This window comes from Aricia agestis, chromosome 18 (genome assembly GCF_905147365.1).
Source record: "Aricia agestis chromosome 18, ilAriAges1.1, whole genome shotgun sequence".
NCBI classification, from domain to species: Eukaryota; Metazoa; Arthropoda; class Insecta; order Lepidoptera; family Lycaenidae; genus Aricia; species Aricia agestis.
This window is the reverse complement of record NC_056423.1, coordinates 6867377-6879831: the sequence shown is the minus strand read 5'-3', so window position 1 is coordinate 6879831 and position 12455 is coordinate 6867377. Positions and strand designations below refer to the sequence as shown.

Here is a 12455-nt window from a genome sequence, read left to right as displayed (position 1 = left end):
ATGATGACAACAGATTGGCACTTGCATTTGTCACCATGGCATTGATTATATTCATACTTTAATAATTAAGAATAAAATTTAAATAAAATTAATAATTAAGGGAGCCCCCCTTACAAAAATCACATTTTTTTACTATTTTTGCTCTATAATGGTACGGAACCCTTCGTGCGCGAGTCCAACTCGTACTTGGCTGATTTTTTAGCTGTTACTTACCTTTCTTCCACTCACCGCTTCAAATATTATGTTCGAGGTATATACAAAACGGTATGAGATCAAAATTGGAATCGAAAAAACCAGTCGCAGTTAAGTCTTCGAATCGGGACAACATGTCCAAATTGTGCGTTTATATTCTCGTGTGTGTATTGACGGTTAGTGATGCATACAATGTCCTGTTATTTTTCCCGTTCCCCGGCAAGAGTCACGCGATACTCGGCGATGGATACGTCAGAAATCTACTGGAAGCTGGCCATAATGTAGGTATTGTTTTTTAATTTATACCCGATTGCACTAGGAGGATTGTGTTTTTAGGGTTCCGTAGCCAAAGGGTAAAAACGGGACCCTATTACTAAAACTTCAATGTCTGTCCGTCTGTCTGTCTGTATGTCTCCAGGCTGTAACTCAAGAACCGCTATAGCTAGACTTCTGAAATTTTCACAGATTGTGTATATCTGTTGCCGCTATAACAACAAATACTGAAAACAAAATAAATTAAAAATTTAGGAGGGCTCCCATACAACAAACGTGATATTTTAGGTATTTTTTGCTCGTAATCAATAACGGCAATACATAGGCACTTGAAATATTCACGAAATACTCTATTTTATTCGCATTTTAATAATTTATAATAAAACTAGATGTCCCGCGCGGCTTCGCCCGCGTAAATTAGGAATTTTACGGAAACCGTACATTTTCCCATAAAAAATAGCTCTTATGTCCCTACTCCCTTCACTTGGTCTACTCTATATATGTGTCTCATAGACAGTAAACAAAACGTTTTGTTCGACGTTTGACTACGTTTCTGTCAATATTTTAATATGACGTGTGTATAAAATATCGGATTTTGATCGAACTGTTAACTGTATGTGCTAGTAGCAGAGTAGACAGAATCTAGTAGGGCCCTCTGCTTCGACCTTTCACGTAATATTTCCTAAATTACCTTTTTTTTGTATTTTTTTCCATCAGTATTCAGCGTTATATTTTTACTTCTTTCGTACAGATGGTACTTATGTCGTAGTAACTAAGTGCGTTTGTGCACTACACGGAATTTTACCGTCCGGCGTTCATAACTTTCAGGTTTACCATATCAAAATGTAAGAAATAGGAACGGCGGACGGTAAAATTCCGTGTAGTGCACAAACGCCCTAAGGCGTGTGAATAGCAAAATAAGTCATGGCATAACTGTCAGAGCACAAATAGCCTACAAATAGCTAACGGTTTTATTCGAAAGGCAGTTCGCTTTCAATATAAACCAACGCATGGAGCCCGCGCATTGGGCTAATGTGTAGTCATAGAGTATGGAATAACGCTTCCAACTTATGGCCAAGTAGGCCTCTACATGTTGGCCCAATGCGCTGGCTCCATGCGTTGGCCCAATGTGTACAGCGGGCTTTACACTCTTGATGACTTGTACAATACTTATGTTATCACAGTATCCTATGGAAACACAACTCTTTTTTGAGATGAACCTCGAATCCTGCGACCACGGTTAAAACAACAATTTGTTCCGTACTTCACAAATATACACACTAATGAAATACAACAAGACAAACATGTAATCAGACATAGTACTATTACTATTGCAACAGAAATAAACAATCTGTAAACATTGCAAAAGTCTAGCTATAGCGGTTCTTGAGATACATCTTTGAAGTCGTAATAGGGTCCCGTGTTCAACCTTTGGGTACGGAACCCTAAAAACTATTAGCGTTACACTACGGGCTACATACTAAATTCCAGTGATCGTAACGTAAAAATTCATATTTAATACCTATTATAAATGCGAAAGTGTGTATGTCTGTTTTTTACCTCTTCACGTCCAAACCGCTGAACTGATTTTTCTGAAATTTGGTATGAAAATACTTTGAGTCCCGGGAAAGAACATAGGATATTTTTTATCCCGGAAAAATGTCTGGTCTCGGTGCGATAAACGAATTTGGCGCAACGGAGTTGCGGGCATCAACTAGTTGCATTAACTGTTAAAAACCTGTTCCAAATAAAGTCATTGACTTGCAAAACAGTATTAATTGTTCACTTCGAAATAAATTAAGGTCTCAAGGTGACGTCGCGTTAAATTAAAAACCGTGTTGCCTGTTGGATATGTTTAAAGATTGCTTGTTTCCATAGAAAACGCGCATGTCTGAACACGCCTTTAAGGCGACGCGTGACGCCTTGATAATTTGGCTGTAGCGATATCGATTTTTATCGGCAATAACAGCTAAGAAATTAAAGTTCATTGTCAGTATTTATGTCTTTGTCTTTGAATTACCAATAGCCTAACACGATTGGTCAACATTTATAGCACAGAATAATCAAACAAAAAGACCTCTGTAAAAAAGGGATTCTAAGTTTGCCAACAGAGGAGAATGATTTAAGCTTCCAAAATTTATACATAGATTGATTCAAGCATAAACTTTAATTTGCCCATAGCTTATATGAAATGTATTTATGGTTTTTAAATTACGCGACAAAAGCCATTTTGGGCTTTTGTCGCTTACGCCCTTTCCATTTCTTGCTGTTCCATTTCTTGTTTTCTATGAGAGGTCGGGCCGGCCTCTTATAGAAAACAAGCAATCTAAAACATATCCAACACGGTTTTTTACTTTAACGCGGTGTCACCTTAAGTGCACGACTCTTACGATGCGATAATAGAACATTATAAAAAAAAACCACCTTATAATACGTAATTTTGCTACGGTAAAATAACTGTGCAAAGGCAAATGGGAATTTCTAAGAAAATATAATATATTATAAGTTATAGAATGTCTGAATAATAATCTCATATTATACTCCGTTTCGACTTATATATGATTTGAAATTTTGAATGTACTTAAATAAAATTCAGTATAGCTATAGGTTTAAAAAATACATAAATTGTAGTGACCGACCGAACTTTCGGTTTCGGTTTCGGTTTCGGCCAGTTTCGGCCAAAAATCTAGTTTCGGCCTTAGTTTCGGTTTCGGCCAAAATATAGCCAAAACCGAAACCGAAACTCATGCATTCGTTCGGTAAACTTCGCAGTAACTCGAGCTTGCTTGCCAGCGAGGCCCTGGCTCAGTTCGCCACCATCTATTTAATCATGTTTTGAGATTATGTATTCCAGATTAGTCCCAATCAAAAATTAGCACTTCGTTTTATTTTCATTAAATTATCTTAACTTATTTTTATCGAAATTATATTATTGAATTTTATTTCTTCGATAAAAGCAGGCTTACTTAATATATATAACTGTTGGCAAATTACGTGCAATTTTAACAATGTTTCCCAAACAAACGATTTAGTAAATGCTATGATAAATTGATTATATTGTGTTCGAACTTTATTTACTTAAGAGTTTTGTTTGACTGTGAGATTACCTATAAGATATCTTAGGATATATCTTGTGAGATTTATCTAGTAAATCATCTCGCCTCACTCTTTTTTTTTTGGACACGCAATCTCTTAGGACTTACACCGTTCCTACCCTGCTAGAATCTTATCTAGCCCACTTCCCCGTAAGCTTCACTCTTGTGGCCCTCAGTATATTTTTCAGGTTTAGTGGCAAAACGCCTTCTGGAGAAAAAAAAAGTGAAGTCAACTGCAAGTTTGCTTAGTCATTTCGTTTTGAACTTCGACCGCGGTCGTGTCCATGTCTCCCATAAAAATAATATACTGCAATTGTTGATTTTGTTTTCAGTAGTACGTCGTTCAGTAGTATGTCTAAGGGAGGATTTCACCAATCGCACAACTTCGTTTTATAAAACTTAGTTTTCATTAAACGCGTTCCTACGGGGATCAATAAAAAAGCAAGAAACGATATATATACTACCCAAACGCATAATTTTTTTCGTCTATGATTTTTGATCCGCCATGACACTACACTGGCAGGTCTTTAACGGCTTTAATGAAGTTTAACCGTGCAACATTGGACGTTCTGAAGATAAAACTCGGATTTGTTGTGAACTTTATGTTAGTGAAATGCATGGTGCTATAAACGCGTTTATACGTGTAGTACCAATTTAGTGTACACTAAGCGCGTTTTATTTCTTAGGTGAATCGCACCTAAATAAAATGACTTCAAATAACTTCTTGCTCTTGTTTCTTAGGGTAATCCTTCGTTATAATACATTAAGGGGAATTTCACCAATCACATTTACACGTTTTATTAAACTAAGTTCTTATTGAACAATGAACGCGTTTATATGGCGACGTGAATCTCGTTTTGTTTCAAATAGATTTTACATTCTTCATTTAATCGCGATTAATGAATCTAAGTTTACGTTATACGTTTGATTGATGATTTTTATACGTTTTTATCATCTTTGAGCCTTGTCACGTTATTTTAGTAACAAATAGCAAGAAACGATAAATAAGCTAACCAAACGCAAATCTGTGAAAACTGTCAACTTAACAATTTTTTCGCCTATGTTTTTCGACTTGTCATACACTACACCGACAGGACATGTGTTTTATGAAGTTAAAACTCGAATATTGGGCGTTCAGAAGAAAAAAATCGGATTTGCTGTGAATGAGACGAAACGTCTTTACTTGGAATCGTATAAAAAAACGAAATATAGTACAAAAAGTTATTCGAGTCTAAAAATAATAATATTTAGTCGCAAAAAGTAAAAAACTCAATGTGGTATTTTTTCTTTAGTTCTTTAGTTAAAAATCAATAAATTTCAGTAAATAATCGTAATTTTGAATGTTTTACCAAGTTTCGGTTTCGGTTTCGGTTTCGGCCGAAACTAAGAGTAAGGTTGAAAATTCGGTTTCGGTTTCGGTTTCGGCTGAAAAATCAGTTTCGGTCGGACACTAGTCTATATATATAAAAATGGATTTTCAGTTGTGTTAGTAACGCTAAAACTCGAACGAAAACGGCTGAACGGATTGGGCTAATTTTAGTCTTAAAATATTCGTAGAAGTCCAGGGAAGGTTTTAAAGTGACACGAAGTTCACCGGGACAGCTAGTATCAACATAAAAAGTAGATACCTATGCTCGGGCCTAAGTGACCTAACGAATTGTCATACAAAATTTCATTAAAATCGGTTGAGCCGTTTTGGAGGAGTTAGCACTCAAACACTGTGACACGAGTATTTTATATAAGTATTAGAAAAAATAAATTATTATAACCATTATTTTTTAATTGCAGGTCACATACATAGCGTCCGCATCATCGACAATAAACAGTTACAGACTTCGTCAGATTGATTCTTCTGCATGTATAACTTTATTTCCCAAAGGTCAGAATAACATTTTTAGAAGTACCTAAATAATTCGTACTATAGTCTATAACCCTTATTTCCCTGTTCTGAGCTACAACCGTTATGCGCTAGAATCATAGAGAAATATAAACATTAAACATACACCGGCTAGAATATTATAGAGTGTAGACTATACAAAGACCTAGCGGCTCCTAATAATTATGTAAATAAGGATTACCGAGGGACCCACAAAAAGCCTGTGTTGTTTTTGTTAGCCCGTGGTTTATTCTGTGTGTCAATGTGCCAAATTACATAAGAATCGGTTCAGTTGTTCGTGAGATTTAGGTTGAAGCCAAACGAGCGTAATTTTGTGAGTCGTGAGTCATAGAATTTCTGCCGCGTAAATATCTTTTCATATAAGGACTTTTGTATGAAAACGAATGCAGCAGAATTTCTGCCAGGCGAAATTCTGCGACTCACAACTCTCAACTCAAAACTCTTTATTGCTCAGAAATTGGTACTAACTAGTTTATTGAAGGTACTACGTATATTTTCAGATATGTTCAACATAGATCAGAAAGTGAACAAAGAGTCTCGAAGTGTATCTATAACCACCCTGATGCACAGCGTGTACAACTACACTTTGCACATCGACGCTGTACAACAGCTCATGAGGGATCCAAACGAGAAATTTGACGCAGTGATCGTAGAATGGATGTATAATGAAATTGCAGCTGGGCAAGTAGAACTAGATAACACCCGCAACTCGGGTGCGCCAAAATTCGGTATCGCGCGGGAAACGTATATTTTTCAGGGATAGTATCCTATGTCCTCTCCCGGATTATATGAATCGTAAATATATATTATAGATTTGGTATGGACCACAGACATAGATCAAGATAGATACCGCATGTGTATGTACTTCGTGTGCCATATCGCGTTCCCAAAGGACGAGCAATGCTCGTCTTTCGAAAGTTTGTTCTTTAGTCTGCTGTCGGAATCGGACGTCAATCGGAATTTTAAAAATGCCTAAATGCCTTAAAGTGCCGTATTGAGCTGTAGAAATTCAAATAGAAACTTTGGGCTTGATAATAGACACGTTTCTCATCATCGGTACATCATGGTAGATAGGAAAAAAGTGACACGCTCGTTTTCATACAAATGGAGCGACATGCGGTATCTACCTTGATCTATGTCCGTGGTATGGACATATTTTGAGTCGCGGTAAAGGACATAAAATACCTTTTATCCAGGGAAAATTTACGGTTCCCGCACTATAAACAAATTTTGGAGCAAGGGAGTTGGAGTCATCTAGTAATATATTATGTGTAATGAAAGGAGATTTGACTGCCTGTTGAATGTTTCAGAGAAGCTTATTTAGTAACACTAGATATCGCCCAATGGTCGAAATTCGACCTTGGTTTCAACGACATTAGGAGTTAGGACTACTACCTATATTTTGTAAAAAAATATTGACTTTATCATATTTTTTTCAACTCTTGTCCCTGGGACTCAGCTGATCTCAGACTGGCCGTGTAAGCATTGTTTAATAGTATCTAAGATTCAATAAAAAAAACTATAATCCATTTTCAATTTGTCATCTTGTTGTCAACAGACTGCAACCATGAATAAAAGAGTATAATTCGTATGTATAGGCTTGTCACTCAAAAATCTGTCATTTTTCTTAGTGTGTGTGTTGTAGTGTGTGTAATGTTTTATTTGTTAAAAAAATGTATGATAAAAGCATAATTTCAAAATAATATTAGCTCGATGCACTCCTTTACCATATAAACTATAACTGTGCAAAATTTCATTCACCTACGTTTCCCCATTTTTCGTCAAAAGGGTTACAAAGTTTTTGGCTCACGTATTATTATATAGATTTTAGCTGATCGCACGTTTGTCAGCACCGTACGCGCCGTACGGTCTACGCGTCGAACGCACCGCATATTATAAGGGTTGATTCAGACCGCAACGCGACGCGTAGATGCATTTCTAAATTTGTATGGATTTGACAGATTTCAATTGGGTCAGAGTTCAGACGTCTTGCGAATCTGTCAAATCCATACTAATTTAGAAATGCATCTACGAGTCGCGTTGCGGTCTGAATCAACCCTAACACGGAAATGCGGCGCGTACGGTGCGGACGTGTGACGGTGATGTGCGAGGTTTCACAACATAATATTTTCATGTCAGAACGAATTCTAATAGTGAAACCAAGCCTTAGAACATTTTTTTTTATTACTATCAAGCTATTTTTTGTGAGTAGCTTCATTTTGATAAGACAAACAACTTTTTTATCTGCGAATAATCTTGAAAGTGGAAGCTAACAGAGATAGAAAGGATTTCATACTTTGATTTGATGGTCCTAAAATATGGACTGTTCTATTTGTGGGACAATGTTACTCTTAAATTATATAACTATTTACCTACCAATATACAAAAAATCTGCTGGTTAGGGTTCCGTTTTAGGGTTCTGTAATCAACAAAACTTGGTTGACTACGGTACCCTAAATTCTCATAAAAAATTAGCTTGTTAGTAATAAAAAAAATTGTTCTAAAGCTCCCTTACTATAAATATATCCACAGCCGAACATATTATCTAGGTTATCTCCTGCTTTTTGGAAGTCGGTTAAAAATCGCGGCGCGTCCGGCGCGTGCTCGCTGATAAATGTGCGATCACCTTTTAGGAATCTTATCATTTATGCATTTTGTTACAGATTAGCAACAGTATTCGACTGTCCCCTGATCTGGTCGTCATCTGTGATACCTCATACGATGGTACTGTCTCTGATTGGTGACAATCTGAACCCCGCTTACACCTTTCATATGCAAACAAAATCTCGGTCGTTCACGCTGAGTAAAAGAATTGATCAACTGTTTACTACGATTAAGATACAATATGAAAGATGGTAAGTAAAGCTGTTGAAGCAAATTCTTAAAAGACGTTAGTAACAAACTTATTACGCCGTAATGGCCCGTTTACATTCCAGCTGCTAATCCAGCACTGGGATTGGATTACTGGATTGGAATAATGGAAAAATTCATTTTAGTAATAAAAATAAATTATTTTTATATAGGGGGTTTCGGGGGCGATAAATCGATCTAGCTAGGAATCATTTTTAGAAAATGTCATTTTATTCGTGTTTTATTGAATACCGAGCGAAGCTCGGTCAAACAGCTAGTATTTTATAATGAAACCAATTAATAACAGGATGCAAATGTAAAAATAAAAGTCAATTTCACTTGTAGGTCCATCACGAGAGAAGCTGAAGCAATATTCCGAAGTGTATTTGAACCTATACTTACAAAGAAAGGTAAACAGCTACCAAGCTATAATGAGGTCCGGTACAACGCATCTTTTATGTTGGGTAACGGTAATCTCATCACGAGTGACCCTGTCGCTTTGCCGAGCAACTACAAAGACATAGGAGGATACCATATTAATGAGAAAGCAGATCCTTTGCCTCAGGTAAATCAAACCTTGGTGAAAAACATAGCGCGCTGCTTTAGTTTTGAAACCAGGCCTGTTACGCAGGAGTAGTTTTATAGTGTCCAAGTGTGTGCGCAGTACACAAGAGACTCTCTTCCTTTCACTCTCATAACCCAGTGGAACGGAAGACCGACACGACTGGCAAGAGATCAGGCGCAGGACCGATTTTTACATGCCCATCCGACTCATGGATCATCTTGTCAGACAATCAGGTGATCGGCCTGCATTGTCCTAACCAAACTTGGAAATAAAATGTTTCCAACGCGGGATTCGAACCCACGACCTCCGGAGTCGAGAGCCGCGCTCTATACCACTAGACCACGGAGGAAAAAAAAGTAGTAGTACAAGTATATACTTGTACTACTACTTTTTTTCCTGCTGCTCTGAAAGACGATTTTTTTTTTCACTTTTGTATGGGCAAGGGCCCGAGCATCACGAGTTTCCCCATACAAAAGTGAAAAAAAATGTTGGTCTTTCAGCACTGCTACTTTCACAGTGAACTCTCTACAAGGAACACGTACACACCCTAAAGTATTATCACTTGTTTTTGTTACACCCTGTATAGTACCTACCAGTAGTAGCTACCAAAATTATATAATATATATTTCTGGTAGCTTCTATAATATATATTATAGCTAAGTCTGTGAAGGGCTTTACAACAGTAGGTGGTCGTTGTATTATCCTTACCTACTTTCGTCTGTTTATCTGTTACCTCTTCACACCTAAACAGCTGATCCGATTCGGATAAAATACTTAATATGTTATGGAAATATTTTGAAAGATTTATATAATCGTCAGCAGAATTTTAATTTTAGCAATTATTATAGACTAGCTGCCACGGTACACAAACATATTTTCAAAGTTCAAACGTTATAATTTTTGAACACATACATAATTACCTACTTTCATAATTTTAAGCGTCTCTGAGATAGATGTATTCGTCAACCCTCAATGTGTTATTCCTTAATAAATCAGATTATTTTCACGTTTTACAGAATTTCAAAACTGTGATGGACAATGCAACCGAAGGAGCCATTTATTTCAGCCTGGGGTCACTTTTACCAGTTCGAACGATGAGTGAAGAAATGAAAGCGAAATTTCTAAAAATATTCAGCAATTTGAATCAGACTGTTATTTGGAAATCGGATGTAGCCATCCATAATGTATCGAAAAACGTGCACGTTGTGAATTGGGCGCCTCAACAAAGAATATTAGGTAACTTTTTATTTATAGTTATTAATTATTATCAATGTCAGACCAAGGTTAAAATGATAGATTGATTTAAATTACTACAAATAGGATACAACTACTACTGCAATATTTTGTCGCTAGAGGCAGTACCAGCAAAGACAGTAAACAACATTTTGTTCGACGTTTGACAAAGTTTCTGTCAATATTCTGATATGGCCATAAGTTAATATACCTAGCGTCTGCCTAGCGGAATAGAGAAACAAAGGCCTGAGCAAGAGAGATGTCACTATCAGTAACACTGCGTGGTAAAAAGGGACGTGTGATACATGACAGCAGCACTCTTTTTTTTAACGTCCAGTCGGCACGTGCCGCGCGTTGACAATTTAATCTCATAGAATTCATGTTCAATCATGCTTGTGTAAGTGTATACGTACCAGCGTTGCCAGACGCCCCGATTTTGGCAGGACATAACGATTTTTTCATCAAAATTAAATGTCCCGCGCGGGACAGGCTTAGTCGCGCTTTTCGGGGAAAGCCCGAACGTACGTGCAGCGTGCTGACTGCTGAGAAAGAAAGGTGCGTAATGAAGATAAGAGTGTGGGAGCCGGGAGGTAGAGGGGTGGATTTTCTTTGGCTACTTTAGCTATCTATTGTCACGTAAACGTTATTTTATCGCAAATAAAAAGATGAAAACTTAAAAAAGCTTTTGATTTTATACCTTTTTTTACTTTGTTCCGCTTTTCACTGAAGAATCCCGCTTTTTCACTCAAAAAGTTCCAAAGTCCCGACTTGGCACAACAAAAATCTGGCAACGCTGATACGTACACATATTTTTCACACAGATGAAAACCAATTTTGGTTTCGTTTGACAGCTCGAGATTGTTGCTCTATTCCGCTAGGTATATTAACTTTACGGATATGGCGTGTGCAACATGTCGGATTATTTACTGTATCTGCTAGCAGCGCCCTCTGCTTCGACCTTTGCCTAATATTCTCTATTGTACGGCTCCTACAAGATTTCGTAAGAGAGGTCGCTAAAGGCCGTTTCCAATATTTAATCTATCTCTAGTTTTGCCCTACTAGAGATAGGAATAGTTATCTATCTTATGTCAATGCAATGTTAGCTGTGATCGGTCGTACGTCAAACCAGAGATAGATTGAATATTATTGCGAACGGCCGTTAGAAGTATTATGTAGGCCTGTCGAGTTTAGGCCGCATTTCCACTTACGCGGAGCGGAGTGGAGAGGAGCTTAGCTGTGCCGAATTGACCAATCACCATGCTCGAAATCTCCGCTCCGCTTCCGCTGGAATAGCACGATGGTCAATTCGGGCATCGCTCAGCTCACAGGCAGTGCAGAGTAAATTATTCACATGCCTTCCAAATTTAGTAAATGATTTCACCTGTTTCACCAAACGAGTAGAGTGGCTAGACAGTGCCCTCAGCCGAGCAATCGCTATGTATATCATATTATGTGCTCGGCCGATTGCACTGTCTCGCCTATCTACTCAGTTGGTGTAATAAGGCCATACACCAATCTTTTGGACTCGTCTGCTTACGGAATATTTTCAGGTCACCCCAACTGTCGGCTGTTCATAACGCATGCGGGTCTTCTTTCAATCACTGAAGCCGTATACTTCGGAGTCCCTGTGATCGGTATGCCCTTCTTCGCTGATCAATTCAACAACATCAACAAAGCCGAATGGACAGGATTCGGCAAGAACTTTGATTTGTCTAAAAATTCTTTGGACGATTTAGAAGGCGTTATTGATGATATGTTGAACAAACCGAGGTAACTTCTATGAAATCGTACAATTATCTTTGAAGATTTTCTACTTTGACGAATACTAGAGGTATGCAAGGAATTATAAAGTAACTTGCATTATTCTCAATGTGATCATGTTTGCCTAGAACATTTGCAATGTTTAGGTTTATACAACTCATATTACTACCATAAATGTTTCTGCAAATGTGTGAATCATAACTGCCTTATGATAGTGTTCACTGTTTGCCTTCTCTTTTAATGCTACGAAAAGCAAGAGAGACAATTTGATAAAATTCTTTTTGCAGGTACCGTCAACGTGCTAAGGAGGTATCATCTATCTACCATCACAGGCTGATAACACCAGGACAAGAATTGGTACATTGGGTGGAACACGTCATCCAAACACGTGGTGCCTTGCACCTACGATCTTACGCTATGGAAGTGGAATGGTATCAGAAGTTGTATTTGGATCTATTAGCCATTCTCTTGATGGCTCTAGTAGCTGTTTTGATAATAGTTAAATACACTAGGTCTCAAGTTAATATTGTTGTTAGGAAAAATAAGAAAACTAACTAATTCAGAGTTACTATTTGAATATATTGTTCGT

The 12455-nt window shown here is 37.4% G+C and overlaps 1 protein-coding gene across 1 annotated transcript; it reads left to right on the top strand.

Annotated features, from left to right (window-relative positions):
* The first annotated feature begins 287 nt into the window (after positions 1-287).
* Positions 288-12424, top strand: LOC121736195 (UDP-glycosyltransferase UGT5-like). The gene is made up of 8 exons (XM_042127284.1): positions 288-473; positions 5349-5439; positions 5958-6138; positions 8121-8312; positions 8653-8872; positions 9889-10108; positions 11656-11875; positions 12154-12424. The coding sequence occupies exons 1-8, from the start codon at positions 327-329 to the stop codon at positions 12422-12424; spliced, it is 1542 nt and encodes a 513-aa protein (XP_041983218.1). The 5' UTR covers positions 288-326.
* The last annotated feature ends 31 nt before the right edge of the window (positions 12425-12455 follow it).

Excerpts from the sequence above, each read along its gene's own strand:
- LOC121736195 (XM_042127284.1), top strand. The coding sequence starts at position 327 with ATGTCCAAATTGTGCGTTTATATTCTCGTGTGTGTATTGACGGTTAGT. Across the intron at positions 6,139-8,120 it reads TATAATGAAATTGCAGCTGG|ATTAGCAACAGTATTCGACT; the intron begins GCAAGTAGAACT and ends ATTTTGTTACAG. Across the intron at positions 11,876-12,153 it reads GATATGTTGAACAAACCGAG|GTACCGTCAACGTGCTAAGG; the intron begins GTAACTTCTATG and ends TTCTTTTTGCAG.